This window comes from Lissotriton helveticus, chromosome 9, assembly GCF_964261635.1.
Source record: "Lissotriton helveticus chromosome 9, aLisHel1.1, whole genome shotgun sequence".
Lineage (NCBI taxonomy): Eukaryota > Metazoa > Chordata > Amphibia > Caudata > Salamandridae > Lissotriton > Lissotriton helveticus.
In genome coordinates this window covers 1,077,670,307-1,077,693,639 of record NC_136070.1, presented here as the reverse complement: position 1 = coordinate 1,077,693,639, position 23,333 = coordinate 1,077,670,307, and the positions used below count along the sequence as shown (strand labels likewise).

The following is a 23,333-nucleotide window of genomic DNA, read 5'->3' as shown; positions in this document are numbered from 1 at the left end:
TCAGAAATTTCAGCTCCACCTTATGGATCGGCTCAAAAGGGTGACGCATGAGCTGAGTTAGTACGACATTCAGATGCCATGCCGGAGGAGGTTTCCGGACAGGCGGAAACATACGAAATAATCCCCTGAAAAATTGTTGTATGATCCTTACAGAGAACAAAGAGTTCGATCCATCTAGATGAAATCTAGAAATGGCAGCTAGGAAGACTTTAAGAGTAGAATGTGCCAAACCCAATCTGGCGAAATGCAAAAAGAAAGGAAGGATTTGCTCCGGTTTCGCATGAATGGGATGTAGATCATTAGATTGGCACCATGCACAGAAACGTTTCCACTTAAGTTTGTAGGTTTTGATCGTGGATGGAGCTCTGGCTTTAGCCAGCACCTCCTGGCAATCTTGTGGAATGTTCAGGTGTGCAAATTCCATGTGCTGAGGAGCCAAGCTGACAATTTCAGCGAGTTCGGGTCCGGATGGTATACCCTGCCCTGCTGGGTGGAGAGAATATTCGGAATGCGTGGAAGTTGGATAGGGTTGCATTCCGAGGGAAGGAGTAGCTCGGTGAACCAGTATTGCCTGGGCCATCGTGGAGCGATCAGTATCAACCGGCATGGCTGCTTCTTCATCTTCCTGATGACCTTCGGGATCAGAGGTATCGGTGGAAAAGCGTATGCGAATATTTGATTCCAATTCAGCGAAAGGGCATCCCCGCACGAGTCCTTGTGGGGAACCCAGCTTGCAAAGTATGGGCATTTCCGGTTCTGGTATGTCGCAAACAAGTCCAAATCCGGATGCCCCCAATCTGAAAGATGCGATGTAGAGATGGTAGATGTAGTTCCCACTCGTGAGTGCAGCCCCCGGACCTGCTGAGAGAGTCCGCCAACACATTAGCGAGTCCCGGAACATGGACCGCTGACAGATGGATATTGTGAGTCAGGGCCCAACTCCAGATCTCTTGTGCTTGTTGCAACAACCGGGCTGATTTTGTGCCGCCCTGCTTGTTCAGATAATACATGCAGGTGGTGTTGTCTGTCCGTATTAAAACTGTGGCACCTTGTAGAGTCGCTTGAAAGGACTTCAGGGCTAAAAATATGGCGTGCAACTCTAGCCTGTTTATGTGCCATCTCATTTGGATCTGGTTCCATTTCCCGCTGACCGTCATGCCTTGGAGGTGTGCACCCCAGCCTGTCATTGATGCGTCGGTCGTGACTATGAACCTGGGCACTTCCGTGAGGAAGGAGCATCCCATTTGTATGTTGGATCGGTGGGTCCACCATTTTATCGCTTGTCGCATTCGCGGTGTAATTTGGATGATATCCTCGAAGGATCCTGATACCTGGATCCACTGGCGACTGAGCTCTTCTTGCAAGGGCCTCATCCGAAGACGACAGTTGGGGGTGAGAAGAATGCAGGAAGAAAGCATCCCGATGAAGGACTTGAACATGCGCACTGAAACGCACTTTTTTAATAACAGTGCCGCAGCGAATCGTTGAATCTTGTCCTGTCTTTCCTTTGAGATGAATACTTGGGCGAGCTTGGTGGCCAGTGTCGCTCCCAAGAAAGTCTTTCTTGTTGCTGGCGTGAGGTGTGACTTTTCGAAGTTTACTGAGAAACCCAGGTTTTGCATCAGTGACAGAGTTTTAAGGGAATTTTATTAAATTAAATTAACTGAATTCTTCCCACAAGAACCACAGGCCCTGAACAGGGATTTTGAAGAAGACATCTGTGAAACTTGAAGAAACTAATAATGTAGAAGAAAAATTTCGAGAATCTAATGAAATAGGCTGTAATGTACGTAAAAGAAACAGCAAGAAAGAGCTGCAGGCTTCTCATTCGCAAGAGATAAAACACTCTTGCTGGATGTGCATTGATTGTTGTTCCTAGAAAATCCTGTGTCGTAACCAGGAATAATTAGGACTTGACATGGTATATTGATAAAAACCAGGCATTGAAACAGTGACTGCAAAGTCTGGATGTACTGGATTGCTTATTAAGAAGAGTGATCCTTCTTAAATAAACTTGTCTCAGAAATGATGAATGCGTATGTGTTGCAGACACAGATAGGCTGCCAGAATCTAGATAAGAATCACGTGGAGTGGATCGAGAGTCCTAAAAAGATAGGCCTGTGATAGAAAATGAATATAACTTAGAGGAAAGAGCAGCCACGTCCCGTGCTGTGGAAGGATTGGCACCTGAACCTTGACACTCTGGAGGTCGAGTGCACTTGTCAGGTCCTCTGGCAGTAACATTTGAAAAACCTTTTTGAGGTACAACATTAGAAATTGTTTTGCGCAGGAATGACAAAAATTCGGCGCTACATTTCTGACCAGCTAGTTGATGAGGAACTGAGAGGAAAAAAACCTAACTCCTTATTAGATTCAGAACCACTCCGACGGTCCCTGATGTAACCATAAGTCAATTTGTGAATGACTCACGTAGATGAGGTGAATGCGGTCACTATGAAGGCGTAGCAGAAAAGAAATAGCCACATTCTAGAGCATGCCCTTTTGGCATCACAATTAGAATTCCCCACAGATAAATGGCATCTGTGACCAAATTAAATCCCAGAGATATTCCACCCTTATCCCACTTGGAATGGACTAAGGATGGGTTCTAAAGTAAGTCGTAGTTTCCTGGAAAAACGACTTCCTGTATACGATTTAGAGTCGAATAATACAGTTGTATACCAGATACTGGGTGGAACTTCTTGGAATAAAATGTGAAAACTGTACTCGGGTACCACGAAAGGGTTGATCCCCGTACTGTAGAGAACAGAAGGCGCGGTATTGTCTGGCCAATATGATGGCCCAGAAGTACCATCTATAAGAAGGTACGGCCATTATCTCAGTTTGAACTTGTGGGCGAGGAACCAAGGGTTCTTCCAACCCTAAATTCGCAACACAATACTGCAAAACTTGGAGATGCAATGTGCACTGCACGGTGTTTTGTTGATGATGATCTCCTTCCATTCTTTTTGTTAAAAAATTGTAGAAGCGTCAGTTTAGGGGTATTCATGGATACGCACATTCTGTGCCCCTATGTCAAAATTGATCGTGCCCAGAGAGCTAAAAGATTGCCAGAGAGCCACCAGTGCCGATCTTTGGCTTAAGCAGAGCTCAAATCTCTGCCAGTCTAAAATTAAAAGAGAAAAAACCTTTCGCCTCTATCCTGGTGACAAGGGCTTGACGAAAGCGCGTCACCGTTCTTTACATGAGGAGGGTAAATCCGTCAAAATCCGCCGGAGGATAGAATAATAAAGATTCATGCAAGATCTCGTCAAAGGACAGGACATGGCATCCCAAAGAAACCAAGGCTAAGAGTCTGGCTAAGTCGGAAGCCATTCCAAGAAAATATGGCGTCGAGTAAAAAGACATCACTCCATCCGTAGGATCTTGCTGAAAGGAGGCTACGACTAATAAGTAGGCTAAAGGAACACTGCACATAAACCCAACTGAATCAAGCGTCGACGACCCTAACCATGGACTGGGTACAGCATCAGAGAGGTCAACCAAAAAACGTGACCCTCAGTGTCCGCATAGGAAAACTGTTGCAGACTTAAACTGCTATGGATGTGACCGCTGACGTTGTCAGTCTACAAACCCTCCGTAGACGTACTACTTGTTGTCCACGAAACTGATCCTTAACTTGGCCAACATTCAACAATAAAACTCACCATCACTGAGGATGTTTGATGAACAGAGTATTTTGTCGACTTAGAATGTCGTCGACGAGCCTGCTATTGACTAAGCTAAACTGTCGTCAATGGGCCAACTGTTTACGGACCTAAAGCCTGCGGGCCAACTGCCGATGTGCCCACTGTTAATGGCCCCAACTGCACTGTTTACAGGTCCACTGTTGACAGCCAAGAGATGCTGGGTGCCAATGGCCAACTGCCGATGAACCACATGTGAGAAGGGCCACTGTCAGTGGCCCACTGGTATTGAGCCAACTGTCGCCAAAGTTTGCAGTTGACTATTTCAGCTGAATAGGCTCTCGAACGTCGACGAGACTCTTCACCGTCGACGAGGCACCTCACCGTTGACGAGACTCTTCACCGTCGACGAGGCAGCTCACCGTCGACGAGGCATCTCACCGTCGACGAGGCTCCTCACCGTCGACGATTGCTCTTCACCGTCGACGAATGCTCTTCAGCGTCGACGAGGGACACCCTGCACCGTCAACGAGGCCCGTCGTCGACGGAGCTCCCTCGTCGTCGACGAGGCTCGTCGTCGACGAAGCCCCCTCGCCGTCGACGATGCTTCCAGTCGACGATGCCACCATCACGGTCGACGAGGCTTGTCGTCGACGAGGCTAAACTCGTCGTCGACGAGGCTCACCATCGACGAGGCAAAATTGCACTCGGTTATGAGGCTGTTTGTCGACGAAGCTCTTTGTCGGTTGCGCAGCTCCCTGCGACTTACAACCAGTGCATAAGAGGGCACTGTCAACAGGATCCTGTAGCCCTGTGACACCGTAGAGCACCAGTGACGGCAGAGATTGTCGTCGTAGAAGAAAAGTGCGCAGAACGAGTCTAAACGCCTGAGAGTAAATCTCGGGGGCGTAGATGTGGGAGGCAGACTCAGAGTAGGTCAAAGACCCTTTACTTTTGAAGCAACCTCAGCTGGTGAAGTAAAGCCAAAAACATCACTGCAACATAAAGGCGCCATATAAAGAAAGAAAATCCTCCCACATCAGAAGGGGGGAGCCAAATCACAAGAACATCCCCTTCTCATCCTACCATGTCAGCAACAGGCAGAGAAAAAAAAAGCCATATATCAGTGAAGATAACCGGAAACGGTCGCAGCTTTCCACAAGCGACACAGGGTCAACAATAGACTTCATGTAAGAAGACATCACAAAATTTAATATAAATGAAGTACATGAAGAAACTGAGCAGAGCTCAGGGAGACTCCCTTCACACGACGTGCGTAAAAAATCTGAGAGCATGAGCCTCTGGGGAGGACATTCTGGTGGGTGCTGTCGCCTGATTGGCCGCAGTTTGGACTAATACATAACGACTAGGATAGTCAATAATGTGGAAGTTTTTTCTATTGTAGCTGGTGCTACTTTACTTCCTGGTTTAGTATCTCTGATATTTGCTATAAGTTTTATGGCATTTATTGCTTTTATATATACCGTGGGACTCCCACTCCGACGACGGGGAATGATTCAGGCATGTGAATCTATGAAAGACACCCCTAATACTGGAGAACATGAGTAGCTCCTCTTGCCTCCCTCTTTCTCAAGACTTTCTCTGTTGCTCCTTTGTCCAGTGATGACCAAGCTTCTAGGCAAGGATAGGAGCATGTTCTGCCAATGTCTGAGTGAAAACAGGAGGAACTGTACAGGATTAATAGACGCAGAAGGGTGTAACCATGACTGACAACCTGCAAGGCCAATTGGTCTGAGGTATCCAGATGGTCATAGAAAATGTGCTCTGACCCCCACTTGCATGAATGACTCCCGAATGAGGGAATCAGAGCAGCGTTGGAGTGGCAGTAGCCAGAGAAGAGAAAGATGAACACTGGCCCTATTGATGGTGTCCCTTTCTCTGCAGCCACCATGGCCCATGGAGGAGCATAAGGACCGGACTGCCTGTTGCAAGTGTTGAAATTGTTAGTGGTAGCAATAAGCCAGGGCCAAGGATTAAACCTTGGACTTCTGGTACTGTTGATTAAACTGGTGGGCCACACAGCAAACCCAAGGATCGTACTGTGGCACAACTATGTTTAAATCTCTCTAGTACTGAGTCCACCTTCTCACCAAACAGCCTAAAAGCATCAAAAGCCATGATGTATGCATGTCCCCAAAGTAACCGGTGTGACGATACATTACTACACCATTGCCCATAGCATGAATTGAAGAGTCTGTGGTACTCAGCCCAATCAGCAAATACATTTGCCTCATCCTGTCTAGCATGGAAAGTTTGTTTGAAGGAGTTACGAGAGAAGTTAGGGAGGGCAGACAAGATCTCGATCACCATATACAAGAGGGCATGAGTGTATCTGCCTAACAGGCAAACCACAGTTAGCGAACGCAAAGCCAAACTGACAGAGAAGAACATCCTCCTGCCAAGCATGTCAATATGGTTTTCTCTCTATCAGGTGGGGCAGTAGGGAAGATTTTGGGTAAAAGACAGATCAACACTATTTTCCTGAGTCAGGTAGTGAGCCAATAAAGCCTGATCACTTGTAGCAGGGCTATGGTACCTAGTGATGAGGCAGCTAACCTGTAGCGCCAAACAGGGCTATCACCATGATGCAATCAGAGTGTCTATCATGGCCTCATTGAACGGCAGCAAAGGTTCTGAAGTTGAATGTCCAGACGGCAAAATGTCAGTGAGAAGAATAGCCTCAGTTTCTACAGTTGGCAACTGCAGTTCCAAAGCCTAAGATGTTCTACATATTCCAACTGCAAAGAAAGAGCTATCCTCAAGGCAGGCCTTAATGGAGAGTACACTTTCATCTCTGGTGAAGTGTCAAGACCACTAGTATTTTGGAGATCTAAATAAAGTTCATCATCAGCATTGTGAGGGTGGCCCCACATTGTCCACCATCTCCTCATCACCCCAATTCTGTGGACTATTCTGTAAGTCTTGTATGAGGACTAAATCTTGTCTGAATAAAACCTCAGGGTCACAAATATTGTCACCAGGGTTGAGGTACTACTAGAGATAGCTCAAACACCACAGACTGTGGCTTGGTAACTTCATGATAGGACATTGGCCAAGATGTAGATGAACTCGGCTTTAGATATGACAGAGGTGTCCGAACCCGAACTGTTGGGGCTCAGACAAAGGGGTGGAGGTACAACCTGGTGCCGGGAAGGAATTGGGTCAGGGGTCTGTCCCAGTCAGCCCCGAGTAGGACCCACCAGCGGAAGCCCGAATGGGGGCCGAATCGGTGGACAGAAGTAACTGTTTGAAACAAAAAAATAATTTGAGAAATTACAGCAAAGCCTATGTTTTTAAAATTGCCGTGTTCATAGTGTTTTGATCCTCGAAATAAATAAGTGGGTCATCATGAGTACTTGTAAAAGTTTGATTCATTTTTCTGCAATGGAGCTAAAGCAAAAAATCAATAGCTGCTCTGGAAAATAAATACATTTCAGGAAAGCTTCTTCCATAATGTAATTGACTTATGAGCATGTAGGGCTAAAGAGCGCCCTGGACAGGTAATTGTAAAAAGCACAGCCAGGGGTGAGCACTAATGAAGCAATTCAAAACAGGTTGGGCAACACAAAAATAAGTTTTGGGAGCAAAGAAAAGGATCTCGTAATGCCCTGAATGACTACAAGCCGCAAAGAATAACTACCTGTTTGAAATGGAGGTCTCCAGACTGAGTAACAGTTCTTACAAAGTCAGACGGCTCCATTTACCCCTTCTTCTTTTTTTTTATCCCTGTGTTCACAATGGGATGACCCGGAGGAACTCATGAATTTTCCATAATTCTCATGCGTTTTATTCTTTTCAGGCAACCGGCTCCTATTTTACTTCCTGGATGATAACTTGGCCTTTATACAGACCATAGGAAGAGGAGGATTTTAAAACCATTAGCATGCAAAGACAGACTGGTAAAGCACAGAAACAAGGAAAGAACTTACAGGTTTTTTGTTGATCAGAAGCATTTCCAGAAGGCATGACATACGTATGGTGTCTGGTGTGGTGACAATGATGTCTGAGAAATTGGTGTCAGGAGTCAAAGAGAATGGTGGAGCCGAGTCCATCCAATTCACCCAGCTGACCTAAAAAAAAAAAAGAAACAATTTAGAACAGGCTGTGATGTTGGTTTAGAGCTGACTTCTTCAATGAATAGCCTGTGAGCTACTAGTAGCTCTCCAGCTACTTGTGTGTAGTGTAGTATCCTAATTAAAAGGAATTAATGTATGTATTCCAAAATTAAAAAAAGTGTGTGTATGAGACGAAAAGATGTGTATTATCTGAACTCGTATTCTGATGTTTGGAGAAAAATTACTTTCCAAAATATATTTAAAGCATTTGAGAGCTCATTCTTGCGGCATTGGGCTATGTTTACCTCATATTGGTGTCCTTGGTGCCTGCCAGAGGTGTTGCAGCTGTGGCGGTTATGTAATATTTACATAGAGGCAGTCCACAATGACAAAGCCTTTTTGACATTACAACTGACAACCAGGTCTGAAATACTGAGGTGAACATTGCTGGTAATGTTACATTAGGAGGTCGCTTATGTAATCTTGTCTGATGCGGTCACTATTACAACACTGGGACACTCAGTAGCTCAGGATGATTTTCTTTGAGTATAAATAGCTCTTAATACAGAAAAGTTTGGAGACCCCTTGAAACTCTCTAAAAGGCTGGGGCCTTGGGCCAGAGCCCACTTTGCCCATGCCTTAAAACGTCTCTGCTTAGTCTCTCATTTTTTCTTTCTAGTATTTACCATGTACACCTTTATTTTTATTTCCATCTTTTACCTTGTTCCACTTTTCTTTCCAATTTCTTCTATTTAGCAAATAATTTATGCACACAGTGTTCTAGTTACTTCTTGATGTCATTCTACATTGCCCTGTCTTTCCGTCTCAGCCTTTTTCTGTGTCTCTTTTCATAAGCATGGGTTTAAAATATTTGAAAGGTGAACAGGTGGTGCACGTAAAGCATGTAGCAAAAAAAACCAATCTAACTACCGTATAATTAATCCAGTGTATATATAGTAATCTCTCTGGAAAACAACATTAGTTTTTTTTTTAAGAACCCACACCAAATAACCTAGTTGGTGGCATGCTTCATCATCGGGTTCCCACCTAGGAAGCCAAGTGTCTCCCATGTGTGGTGCGGAGCGAAATTATTTTAATGACAAAGTGCATTTTGTGAATGTGATACATTAACACTACCTCTAGGATACTCTTCCTGATCAAGATAAATCTAATGATGAGTTCTTGGGGCAGGATAAAAAGAGTAGTGGATGTAACCAAGAAAAAGATCTCACACATCCAGGAATGGTCTACATGTTTCAGCCAATTCATGTGTGTAAGTCAGCTTTCCCTAGGACCGGTGCTGTCAAGGCTGGGAGCGACCCTGAACAGGTGCAATGAAAAGCACACTTCCCAAGGTGTGTGTGGAGAGGGGTGAATTCGTAACTTATGATTTACCCTCGAAGTGGAATGTCTGAAAGAAAAAGAGCTAGAGGTTTTTCTGCGGCCAGGCACTCATGTTGAGTTTATAGCCTCATGCAATCGTTTTTTCACATTCACAAAAATGTGTGTGAAAAAAGTACAGTGCGCCTGAATTACTACAGTGCAATCCACTCATATTTTTATGCGTGATCATGATCAAATGACAGCAGTGCTAATGCAAGTCACATGTGATTCATAGTGACTGCAAGCGTATTTTAAGAGGAAGATCTACACAAACATCCATCAAAGTCTCACAGTCAGTGTTAGACCTGGCATCTTTTGGAGTGTTTCCCCTGTCTTTTTGCCTTTTGACCTCCTGTTTTTGATGGTATGCGGGACTTCATTTTTGCTGGTTTCGTGTCTCTGAACACTTTATCACTGCTATTCAGTGCTAAAGTGCAAGTGCTCTTACTGTACATTGTGTAATGATTGGTTTTCCGTGATTGGGATATTTGAGTTCCTAGTAAGTCTCTAGTACAGTGCACTGTGTGTGCCCAGGGCCTGTAAATCAAATGCTACTAGTGGGCTCGCAGCACTGGTTGTGCCACCCTCACAAGTAGCTTTTCAAAGGTGTCTCAGACCTGCCAATGCACTGTCTGCATGCAGTTGATACTGCCATGTCGAACTAGCAAGTACAGCCACTTGCCAAGCCCTAACCTTCCCTTTCCTTACAAGCAAGGCACCTCTAAGGTAAGCCCTAGGTATCCCTGTGGGAAGGGTGCAGTGTGTGTGAAAGGTAGGACATGTACTGGTGTGTGTTACATGTCTGATAGAGTAATACTGTGCATTTCGTTTTTCACTTTTACACGGCTGTCTGTTTCATAGGTTAACATGGGAGTTGCCTTGTAACACCTTACAAGCAAAACTTTACATTGGAACAAGATGAGAACTGAAGTTTAGGCTTACTGAACTCAGAGTTTAAAGATACATCTTTTAGTACAGATAATTTTAATATTGTGTGTTTGAAAATGCCACTTTTAGAAAGTGATCAATTAAAGGGGGTAGGCCCAAGTGCAGGTAGCTAGATAGGGCCTAGTTAAAATGAAAGGATGGTTGAATAAATAACCAGGACCAATGAAATCAGGTATTGGTTCTCGTCTGCTCAAGTAGATAACAGTAGAGAAAGTGGTAGCTAGGGATCTTGTTGTGCTACTTTTAGAAAGTGGGCATTTTCTTGCTTAACCATCATGTGTGCCTCTGTCATTTGTGCATTCACCATCTGGGTTCAGAGTGACAGGAGCTGGGGATGTGCATTCACAGTAGACAGAGACACAAGTGGGGGTTGGGGGGATGAGGTGTGTCCTGCCTTTGTGGTGACTCATAGCCAGGCTGATTAGACCTGGCTGCATTTGGAGTATTGGGAGGAGTTGTCGCTTGCTCTGAATGGACTGTGTGTGCCTCTCACAAAGCTGTCTCCCCCTCCTGGAGTGAACCTGGCCTGAGCCAGGCAGAACTGGTTAATGTATGCCAGACAAACTTTGTTTATGCTAACTTTAAAGGGAAATGTGGTATAAATATTGGGACCTTGACCCCAGAACTCATTTGGATCAAGGAACCTGCTAAGAAGAAGAGCTGGAGAAGCTGGGAGGAGAGACTACCACTTTGCTGTGTGCTTTGCTGTTTTGGCCTGCAGTGGCTGCTTCTGTCTTGTGCAGGGAAAGGACCAGACTGAACATTCTACAACTTCTTCTTCTGAATATCTCCAAGGGCTTGAAGTAGATCTTGCCCGTTGCTCAAGAAGTCTCAGGAACAGCAAAGACTTTGCCTTCCTCTGAGTAGCGCCTCAGGGACCCTGTGTTTCTGTTGCCACAGAGGGAAACCACAACCCGATGCCGTCACTGCCACTGCTGCGGGCTCTGTGACCTGAAGGCACTGCAGAAGGCACCGCCACACTTCACATCGCAACTCTGGTCTCACCGAAAACTACGTCCACTGTCACCACCGAGCCGCTGCTTGCTCCACGACCTGTAAGCACCGTACTCCGCACTGCCTGACTTCACTCCTCTGCCCCGGTCCCATCTACAATGCTGCCACAAGCTGACATCGACGGAGCTGCCTGCACTGTGGATACCACTCGTAAGTTACACAACGCACTGCTCCGTCCCACACTGCCATCTTGGCCCATCGACGCCAGCCCTACTGACTCAAGATCCTGTCAGCACCATGTCGAGCACCGCCCCACTGTCCTCCGCAGCCCTGGTCTCATCGATGCCGCTGGATAACTGCCATCAAGCCACTGCCTGCACTGTGACCTGAGGGCATCGCACGCTGCACTGCTCCGCTTCACACTGAAGCCTCAATGCCAGCCACAGCCAGCACCACCGTGGACGGCCGGAAGAAAAAGGTACTGTTTGAGCGTCTTCCAACACCGCAGCCGGACTGCACCACTGCAGTCGGCTGGAACCGATGGATTTGTGTGTTTTCGACACAGTGATAGCCCCGTACGGAACCATCAACTTCAAAGAACTGCATTTAAAGTCTATTTTTGTATTATATATATTTTTGGATAACTGTATGTTGGATTTTTATTGTTTTTGTCTTGTTTTACACAGATAAATATTGGCTATATTTCTAACACTGGTGTGGTGTTTTTTTTGTAGTGTTTTCACTGTAACATTGTGAGTTATGTGCAAATGCTTTACACATTAACTAACTGCTTGTACTAAGCTACCAAGGGGTGAGCAGGAATTATTTTAGAAGTGTAACTCCCTTATCCTGACAAGGAAGAAGGGTCCTTACTTAAACAGGGAAACAACCTGCCAACCGGAGACCCCTATTTCCAACAGTCAGGCAAAGAACCATGAGTTTTCTATGTACCAAACACAGTGCTCATAGGGGTTATTTTCGATTGTGTTGTATATGGTTTTGATGAAAAACCTTTGCGACCATACTAATTCACCCCTTTATATAAAACGCATCCGGCAACCGGGGATAAGTGATACCAACTATAGTTGCGATAAATTTTATGCAACATTAAACCCGGTGGGGGCGGTGCTTATAGTTACACACTGTGGGGAGAAACATTTTGTTTCTTTGCCTGACTGTAAGACTTTGATGGATGTTTGTGTAGTTCTACTTCTTAAAATAAGTTTGCAGTCACTATGTATCATATGTGACATGCATGGGCACTGATGTAATTTGATCAGGATCATGCTTGAGAAATACAAGTGGATTACACTATAGTAATTGGGGCGCACTGAACTTTTTTCACACACATTGTTGTGAATGTGAAAAAATGATCGCATGCGGCTATAAACCCAGCATGAGTGCCGCCGAAAAACCTCTAGCTAGTTGCATGAGGATTTTGGTACACTCAAAACCCATAGTGCGCAAAAACTCTGCATCCACTGTAAATAAATGACGTTGTTGTAAACCTTCTTGTATGTCTCTTGTTCTTTCAGACATTCCACTTCAGGGGTAAATCATAAGCTAGGAATTCACCCCTCTCCATGCACACCTTAGGGAGTGTTATTTTCATTGCACCTGTCAGTAGTTGCCTTGACAACACTGATTCTGAAGAAAGCCGACTTACACACATGAATTGGCTGGAACATGTAGACCATTCCTAGATGCGTGAGATAATTTTTCTTGGTTACATCCACTACTGTTTTTAATCATGTCCCAGGGACACATTATTAAATGTATCCTGATCAGGAAAAGTATCCTTGAGGTAGTTTTAATATATCACAATCGCAAACTTAGACACAAAAATAAATCCTGCTCCAATGTAATCACGAGTTGCAGCACACCTAGGAGGCACTCGGCTCCCTGGGTGGAAAACCAATGATGAAGCATGCCACCAACTATGTTGGTGGGTGAGGGTTCTCAAAAAAACTTAATGTTTTTTTCCCAGAGAGACTATTATATATAAATTGGATGCTAGTTGAATGATGTGGTAGTTAGCTCATTCTTATTCTTTGCTATAAGTATCAAGGGGAGAAGGACAAGCACTTTTTCCTCAATCTCTTCTTTTGTTGAGTCCCTGAAGCATGCTCAGAGGATTTAACTTAGTGCGACTGTTGGTGGCGTACTATGGCAAATCCTTCCATGTGACCACCACTGAGAGGACCTGGGCTCTAACAGACACAATTTCTCTGTGGTGGTGCACTGAGACTGGTTCAAATAGGGCTTGGAACAGGGTCCGACTGGCCTTCAGGGCAATCAGCTAGTGCCCGAAGGGCTGGTCTGATAGGTCAGTGTGTGAGTAATTTTTGTTGTTGTTTATGGACTGTTTGTGGTCTAGTAGATCGGATTTTACTGTTGATTTTCCTAATATTACTAACAATCATTGCCTGTAGCAAGCACAAAAACAATCAAGCTCCGATACCTTGCAAAATACCTATGCAACTGTCTTTATAAGTTAAAGGGTCCTCTTTGTTATCACAGTCCAAACTGGCTGGTAAGAATTCAGGGGTAGGTAACTTTCCACTATAGCTGGAAGTCCTACAGGCTATTAGCAGCAGTTTCACCATGTCCTTGGTTCCAAAGGAAATTTACCACCTTGATCTCAGCTTACAGTGTGTCTCCAGTTTGTGGTGGACTTTTCTCAGTGTGTTCAAATAGCAATGCAATGCCAAGAGTGCAGGTCCACTAGTGGTGCTACAAGGCCAAAGAAATATTGTTTACTCACCTGGCCCATATTGAAACATGGACCAATGAATTTAACAGATATGCATGTCTGGAGTCTGATCAATACCTATCATGTAATGAAGGTAAGGGTCAGCATACAGAGACTGAGGTGGGATGGCATTATGTCAGGAATACTGCTTACTTTATGCCCACTGTCTGAGAGGTATAGGATGAACATGTTTAAAAGAACTCAAAGGATTGGTAAGTTACGCCTGTTCGTGGTTAAATGAGAGGAAATTCTGTTGATGGTCTCAAGCTGTCCAGTCTTGCAATTGGCTGATTGGCATGGGTATTATAAGCAAACAGCTGCAGCTGGTTCTCATCAGAGCTTTCTACAGAAAAGATGAAGCTTGAAACCACACTTTTATCTGGTAGAGGAATACCAAAATATCTTGGGAGTGCAATGATCTCAAACTTCAAATGGGAATAGCTGCTAAGGAATAAATCGAATGCTAGGTTAAAAAGCCACACGTTGACATATACCATACCAAAAAAGCTAGTTGGGTCTATAATCCAGTGGTTTACGAGCAAAAACATAGCCACGGAATAGACAAGACCTGAAATAGGATGGTGCTGGAGTATCAGGCTAATAATTGCCAGTCACTGCTTGTAGGAAGCTGACTCTATATACTGTACCAAAAAGAGGTATAGTGTGCACAAAGTCCAGTGAGTCCCCAGTGGTATAGCAGAGGCTAAAATAGATAGTACTTTACTCTCTTTTGTGGTGGCGTGGTTGAGCAGTCAGGTTTATCAGAGGATAGTGTTAAGCATTTGTTGTACAAGAAATGCTGTCACACATTCAAAGACTAAATCCAGACCAATTGGTTATGTAAAAAGTTGTTACTTTGTTATTATATTTTAGAACCAAGTATCACTCAATGCAGGTAAGTTTATGCAGTATTTAAAAGTAGAAATACTTTTCTAGGATGCAATTCTGTTTTGTAAATGTAGTTTTGAGAAGGCTTTCTATAATTGTCAATCAAGTACAGTTCCAAGACTTTGCAAAGTTGAGGATAGACATTTCTATGCAATAGATAGGAACCACAATGCAATCCTATGGAGGAAAACAAGTTTAAACAGTTTGCAGGCAAGTACTCGACTTACTTTCCCAGGCTTTAGGGGTTTAGGACAACACAGGGAAAGGTTCAAGATCAGCTAGGTAGTGCACCGCCAGCGGCACTGGGATGGCCAGGTGCAGAAGTCACTGGGCCCAATGTTATCCAATAGAGCGTGAGGGTACCGCGGAGACGCACCGTTTGCAGGTAGGTACCTGCGACTTTAGGGCAAGAGCCCCGGGCGTTAAGGTGAGCACAAGGGTACCACAAAGGTGCACCAAAGATACATGGCCAGCGGCACAGGGGCGGTTGGGTACAGGGTGCAAATCAGGTTCGGGTGTCCAATGCTTCCCAATGGAGATGGCAGGTTTCAAAAAGAGGCTGCAGGCTTGGACCAGGAGGATGGACGAAGATGACCACAGGTTGGGCAGGTAAGTTGGATAGCTAGGGGCACCTGGGCACTGTCAGCTGGGCTCCCCAAAGTCGGGACAGAGGATGCAGGATTGCCTTTTGGTCTCCGGTTTCCTCAGCTGGGTCCGGTCCCGGTCAGGGGCACCTTTCGAACAGAGGCTGCAGGCATCAAGGGAGGGCCCTAGTGAGGACAGCCACCGATACAGACGAGGTCAGGCTCACTGGAGAGACGTCACAGGATAGGTAGGTCACTCGAACACGGATTGGGGGTGTTGGTTGCACAGTGTGCAGGGGTCACGGATCCCCCTGTATTCGGGATCCTGGAAGTTGGGGGTTTTTTGTTGGACAAATTCATGTCTATGGGAGTCTTTTTTGAAGGCAAGTCAGGTCTCTGGGGGTTCCTGGAGTAGGCTGGCTGCAAGGTACGCCGGTTGCTGCACGCAGGGTCATGAAGAAGGAGACCGGCCGGTGGGGACAAGGCAGTTGTCATCGTCCTTCTTTGCTGCTGCATAGCTCTTCGGTCCTTCTTCGTAGGTCATCAAATCTGAGCAGCAAGTTTCAAGGGTACCCCTAAATATTAGATTCAGGGGTGTTACAGGGGTGTGCAGGTCGGGACCAATGGGTCCCTTCCCTGGGGTGTCTACAACCTTCCTTATCCCACCCTCCAGTGGGAGGGGGGCATGTGCCATGTCCTGATTGGGAGAGTCCCCTCATCTTCAATATGGAGGGGACTGAGATGTGTGCTTCACTTCGCCTCCCCCACCTGAGGGGTGGGGTTGGCAAAGGCGGGCACACCTCCCATTCTTTCTCAGTTTTACTGCCAATTCTCCAGCCCAAAGTGGGGGTCAGAACCAGAGGGAGCCAGCTGCTGATAGCAGCAGAGGCTGGGGGTAGCCATCAAAGGTGGTAAGCCTTTGAAGCTTACCCATCACGGATCCTGCCCATCCAGTGGGAGGAGACATGACACCTCTGCCCAGGATCTGCTTTGTGTCAGGACCCAGAGAGTAGAGGGCTCCCTAACCAGGGGTCCAGAAACCTGTCTGGTGGTGGCAGATGGCTGGTAGCCAATCAGGAACCACATCAGGGAAGGTCGTTTTTCAGGGGGAGTCTCTAAGATGCCCTGTGAGTACATTTTACATTAAATCCAACACTGGCATCAGTGTGGGTTTAATATGCTGAGAATTATGGTAGCAAACTTTCCAGTTATCTGCAAAGCCATCAAGGAGCTATGGTGTTCATAATACCAAACGCCCAGTCCCTGTACTCAAAATGGCTCTACTGCACGTACAATGTCTGTGAATGGCACAGGCACTGTAGGGGCATATTGATCGTGCAGCTATGCCCTCACCTGTGGTATGGTGCACCTTGCCTTTAGGGCTGTAAGGCCAACTAGAGGGATGAGCCATGCCACAGGCAGTGTTGATGGGAATAGCACCCAGGGATGGGCCTGCTTTGATGTCACCCCCACATTTAAAGGCACAATAGGGTATACGTACTAGAGCTCTAGCCCTACCAAGACAGTACACTACTGGACCTGTGAAGAACTCTGTCAGGAGTAAAGACTGCTGTGCTACAAGTATTACTGCTCTGCTTGGCTGATGCTCTGGAAGAACTGCTTTTCTGCGCTGCCCTGCTGCCTACTTATCTCTGCCCTGCTGAGGAAAAGGACTGGACACATCTCACTTGAACCCATCTGGACTCAAAGGGCTAACTGGCTTCTTCCCTGTTCTGAAGTCTCAGGGCCATCAAAGACTTCCTTCTACTCTGCAACAGCACCGGGACTATGTCATCTGTGAGTCCTGCTTGACAAGTGGTGTCAATCCAGTCCTGGGCCCTTAAAAAGGTGATTTCTGCTGGCCAGAACCATCAAAATCAACACAGTGACGACTTTGTGCTGATCGGAACCAAGGGTTTGCTCTTCAAAGCAGGAGCCGATCGATGACATCACCTATACGGACTGCATGGCTCAACGCCGACGCAACGCCAGCATTGTACAGGGGTTCGTCGACTGCATCAACAGTGCGGATCGGCGCTAATGCTTCACCTCGATCCATAGGATAGACACAGAGCCTCTACGACTCCTCGCATTGAGTCTTCAACGTTGACGCTTGCTCCATCAATGGTACTTCTTCAGCGGGACCTGCATGAGTCCTGTAGCCATCCTGCCCTCCATTGCGTCAGCCTGAACTTTGGATTTACCCAGGTCCAGCGCGACCTCAAATAACCCCTAGGCACTATTTGACTCTAGTGTGAGCACAGGCTATCTTTAAGTGTATATCTAGTTTACCCTGACTAGGATTGTGGTCCCTAGTTGGACCTGGGACATGCCTCTGCCAACTTCAAATTCTAACAGTGCACAAATGAGCTACTTTTGTTCAGTGAGTTATTGATGAAACAATGCAGGACTCCTTCAAGGTACTCTAAATGGAGCACTTGCACACTAAATAATGTCATGTGAGTGAACTGGAGGAAGTGCAGCAAGAGGCTAGGCTTACTTGATCATCCATGACTGGATTTGTATTGTCAAAAAGGTTATGCATGCGTGCCGAACGTCAAAGCCTGTAAGGGTCCTGCAGGCATAAATGCATTGTCCTGCATGAATTACATTCTTAATAGAGAAAATAATTTTTGGGCAAGCCATCTATTACAAATAGTGAGTGTAATTCCAATCTGCATGGAAACAAAAGTCGGATCACCGATCAGATTTCAGTGTTAAGCAGTAATTATTGCAACCCTGCATTTCCCCCTGGAAAATTTCACTAGAAATAACCTGCAAAATGAATAGGGGGCAAATGGATGGAAAAAAGTTAAAACCTGAGGAAATTAGTGCCATAAAGACAAAAGGGGTTATTATGAGTACAGAGGCCCAGGGACTGCTGTACTCTCGGTGGCTGTCCGACCACCGCCATCTCTTCAGGTCTGCCCACCGTATTCAGAGTGTGAGGTTCGGACTGCAACAGGACTGACGACTGTGCTGGGTTACAGGATCCCGCAGCGGTGGCAAGGCCCACCCTGGATTCAACTCGGAATCCAGCGGGCGGTTTCACCACTGTCTTGGCGGTCCTCCTGGAACGCATCGGTGGCCGTTCTACAGGTGGACCACCAAACTTGTCAATGGCCCGTAGTCTACAGGTTAGGCCTTATTCTGGCTTGTAAAACTCAGAGTAAGAGGAACTTACTATATGAAGTAAGTACACCAAGAAGCGGTATCATTATTTATTAGGTGCCAGATGTACAAAGGTTTTTTGTGGCGCAACCCGTTTACGCCCACAAAAAAACAGTGGGCCGTGTACTAATCCTATTTTGCGAATCGTAAATCAATTTGCGACCCACAAAATAGGATTAGCGGCTCTCTGTTAGGAAGGGGCGTTCCAAGGGTGTCCCTTCCAAATATCGACTCCTTAAGCTATTTAAGAATGTTTTGCAACCGCAAAACATTCGCAGTTTACAACCCTTCTCAGAAGGGTGGTAAAGCACTCGCAAACGGGAAGGGGTCCCAAGGGGACCCCTTTCTTCTTTGTGAATGCATGAGCAAATATGGTCCCAGGGACCACTGCTTGCCCTTAAAAAATGAAACTGAAAAGTTTTATTTTTATTTTTTAAATGCATACCGTTTTTCTTGTGCTGCATTTATTAAAAAATGCTTTATTTTAAAGCAGTCCCAGACACGGAGGTCTGCTGACCCCAGCTGGCCACCATCCCTGAGATTGGCAGCCATTCCAAATGGGGTCAAAAATTGCGACGGTCTCATTAATATGCATGAGGCATGCAATTTGCGACCCCATTGGGAATCGCAAACAGCATGCAATGTGTGACTCGCTAATTGGCGGGTCGTGCATCTGGCCCCAGGTGTGGTGAAAGCCACAATAAATGTAATCAAGGCCAGCGTATCCTTTATTCAACTCATGTCTTTTTCAGTCTCTTTACTCACCGCTATATTTTTCAGGTTTCCAGAATTGGGTTGGCCTTTCTACTCATTTTCTCTAAATATTTACATCTCTGTTTCTAGAACCTCCGTATCTCTTATCCACCATTTCCCATCCTCGTCCTCTTCATGCAATAGCTTCAATACTTTAACATGAATATCTGGTAACCTAAATCCACACTTTCGTGCACTTTGAACATTTTCACTAACTTTCACTCAAGAACTTGTGAAACCGCAACTCTTGATGCATTGCTTCCAGTCTAGGTCTTATGGCGTGTTACATCCTGTCCTTCCTCGTTCCAACAACTTTACAAATGTGTCATTAGACTGTTGTAGTTATTCTGCTAGTGCCCTAGAATGTACTCTTCATCACCTCCTCTTCGTATTCCTCATCTTCTTCTTCTTCATCTGTACTGCTGATTCCTGCATCATCCAACATGTAATCATACACCAGTCCTTCAGCTGGGAAGAGGAGCTTGATCTGAAGGAGAAGGAGTACTGCTGTTAGCATTGTAAATGAGGGATCCTATTGTTTCAGTATCAGATCACCTCCACCTGTACCAAGGCAGAGCAACTCACACTTATCAAATACAGAAGGATTATCAGAATTTACTTAGAAGTGACCATCAGTAGCCAAGAGTAAGATTTCTGATATCTGCGGAGAGTAGGACACAATCAACAAAGACATTTCTGTGAGATGTTAACTCTGGAGACTTCAGTGGGCCCAAATGACAGGACTCCACCCCCAAAATAAGGGTCACCTCTTGTGTCCAGTAGTTCAGGTGCTAGAAACATGAATCAGAGAAAGGTGTATACAGGGTGGGTGAGTAGAGAGAGAAGCATTCTTGCTGCCTCTTTACTAATGTGAGACTGTGAGAGAGGCAGTGCTTGCTGTGACGCTACATTCAACCTCACAACTACACCCAGTGGTCATATGGGTAATCTGATGGTCATAAAAGTGTGCAAGTCACATGGCAATAATGGTTGCTGGGCACGTGAAATTAGGCAACATAAGACTGGAAAAGAGCAAACAGTCAATACTCCTTACTTTGTATGCAGAAATGACAATGGTTTAATCTGTTTTTTCACCTGTGAAATGTGCAGTATTGTTATTTAGTATGTGGAAAATGGCAATATTTGTTAATGCGGATAAAAAAATTGATGATATGTCATTGAGCATATGAGAATATGTGAGGTGGCATCATAAAATATCACTCTGGTGGTGTCGGTGATCCCTACAGTGGTGGGGAGCACCCAGTGTTGTTTTAAATACCCCTCACACACCAACAGGCCCCTTGGTGTCATGCTTCATCATCGGGGCCTTCGCAAACCTCTACGGGATGCGGCGTGCTACGACTCACGACTACGTAGGAGCACTAAAGGTGAACTATGTGTTGGTGTGTGTGAAGTAATTAAGTGTGAGTGGTGAGGTGAACAGTGATGGTTAAAAGATACCTGGCTCATAGGAGAAAATAACAAAAACTTTTTATTAAGCCCTTGGCTGGTATCATTAAAAAAGTGCAGATGAGGTTGTTTGTTACTGGTTAGGGTACGTCAACCTCAAAAGTGCGTCGACATGTTTCGGAGTTAAGGAACTCCTTCTTCAGGACGAGGATATGCACAGTTATCCTCACCTTACTCACATGAAAATGTAGATGTCAAAGTGTGCTCTGCAAAAAATAAAAGGTGAAATGTACCTAATCGTGGTACAATGAATCATACCGTCGGAGCCGCGTTGAGGGGAAGACAGCCTACCTGGCTTTGCAGTAACCGTTGCTAGATTGAGCAGGAACAAAGAACCCCCAATACTACGCTTTGGCTCATGAGGCTATTTAGTCTTTATCCATAAGTTCTGTATATTAACGCCAATTGGGCGCAACAGACTTTATTCATTGTAACACGATTAGGTACATTTCACCTTTTATTTTTTGTAGAGCACACTTTGACATCTACATTTTCATGTGAGTAAGGTGAGGATAACTGTGCATATCCTCGTCCTGAAGAAGGAGTTCCTTAACTCCGAAACATGTTGACGCACTTTTGAGGTTGACGTACCCTAACCAGTAACAAACAACCTCACCTGCACTTTTTTAATGATACCAGCCAAGGGCTTAATAAAAAGTTTTTGTTATTTTCTCCTATGAGCCAGGTATCTTTTAACCATCACTTTTCACCTCACCACTCACACTTAATTACTTCACACACACCAACACATAGCTCACCTTTAGTGCTCCTACGTAGTCGTGAGTCGTAGCACGCCGCATCCCGTAAAGGTTTGCGAAGACCCCGATGATGAAGCATGACACCAAGGGGCCTGTTGGTGTGTGAGGGGTATTTAAAACAACACTGGGTGCTCCCCACCACTGTAGGGATCACCGACACCACCAGAGTGGATTCCTTTTTGTTTAGACATATTTCCAGGGGAGACAGAATCCACTTCTTCCTCTCCCTCCCCCCTCCTGTTATTTTCTCATCATAAAATATCAATACATGGTATAGGCAACACAGAAAATGACAGCACCATTTTGCTGGGTGAGCGTAATCTGGCAATATCTGCTACTGGACATGTAGAAACTGGCGCTAATTGACTGAGCATACATAAAATCCCAATACCTGCAACATACACAAGGCCCAGTAGGCCAATGCAACTCAGACATGTTGCTTTATTCTCAATTTAATTAATAGCAAATTTAATTTGCTATATATATCGGTCCATATAATACAAAAGGGCCTGCAATCCCTGCAAAAAAGTCCTTCAATAATATCCATATTAGAGGCAACTTGTTAGGCCCCTAGTCACCAGTAAGGAAGGAATTACGTAGCTGCTCAACTGTAATAATTTATTACAGTGGAGTTCTGTTGTCACAATGTCTACTACCAGCAGCAGAGGGAAAAGGTAGGTCATGGAGCATAATTAAGCCTGCAGTTTAAAAAACAAAAACTAAACATGGATTTTCCTTCTTCTGTTCTGCTTTTCTGGCTGAACAGTGACATGTAGAAAGGATATATTAACGGTAACATGTTTAATTATGTCCATGCATTAGGTAATTATAGGAAATATAGAATCTCTTAAGCATATTTCGACACATTTTAAGCTACAGCGTGTTTTGTTTTAAATCCGACTTACATTAAGCTGATTCCCTTATACTGTCGCAACAAATATCTGACTGCTGTATTGTGTGTTTAATTTTGCACTAGAGATTCTAACTCTATGTTTACAAACATCCCATCTCTTTCATACGAAAGAGTAGCACAACAAGGATTTAAATTGTTTGTGGGATGGCTTATGGTGTGCCAATGTATCACATGGAAACAATGTACACCCTGCCATACATTATAAGGATATTGTAAGTCACCTGGAAGTTCCATGACATTATAAAGGAACTCAGCCTTTGCCCTTCTTCCTCTATATAGTTACATAACTCCTTTGCGACTTGCAAGAACCTTATAATGTATGGTAGGGTTACTTAATCCCATATATATATTAAGCTGAATTTTTTTATTCATCCCAAAACATTTATTTTGTATTCATATATTGATAATTTTTAAACAATTGAGTTAATAACCAGAAGGAGCATATATGTACTCATGGCATCTTCTCTTACATGCTACATATCAAATTTCACAAAATCAATGTTATTTATTGCAACAAGGCACATCATTGGGTATGATACACATGACCTATTTTCATAACTACATATGCATCGGCCCAATCAGAAGTCTATCCATGAGCTTGACTTCCTCTCCTCCTTTTAAGTCCTCTCCTATTCCTCATTGATAGTCCTAATTACCTTACCCTTTCTATGATCTACCTTTTTCCCAGCTCACCTTCTCAGTACTCATCTTTTCTCGCAGCCAAGTGCTAAATGCAACCCTGCTTTGGGCGTCGCCTGTAGCACCAACACTCCATACCAATGAGAATATGAACCAGGACTCAATGAGCTCTGGGATGCGCATCTGCTTCTCCAAGGGAATCTTCTTTTCTCCCTGCAAAATACAAAAAACATTCTAAGTTTCAGCAGTAAAAGTAAGCTTGCTTTACACATATGGCTCACAGAAACATTTTGTTGAGCGTAAAAACTAAGTAGATTACAAGGTATATAAAGGAAGAGGAAATGCATAAAGATTATGGCATAGATGCATCAAGGTCAAATCCGCTCGCAAAGGGGCA

The 23,333-nt window shown here is 44.8% G+C and overlaps 1 protein-coding gene across 2 annotated transcripts in view; it reads right to left on the bottom strand.

Moving 5' to 3' along the window:
- Positions 1-23,333, bottom strand: part of DNAH1 (dynein axonemal heavy chain 1) — a 1,443,760-nt gene that overhangs the window by 687,512 nt on the left and 732,915 nt on the right. For both annotated transcript variants that reach the window (XM_078661462.1, XM_078661463.1), the window contains exons 41-43: positions 22,991-23,149; positions 19,536-19,643; positions 7,598-7,738 (exon numbers count right to left, since the gene is read on the bottom strand). In XM_078661462.1, the coding sequence (XP_078517588.1) occupies positions 7,598-7,738; positions 19,536-19,643; positions 22,991-23,149 (408 nt within the window). The remainder of the gene's footprint in view (positions 1-7,597; positions 7,739-19,535; positions 19,644-22,990; positions 23,150-23,333) is intronic.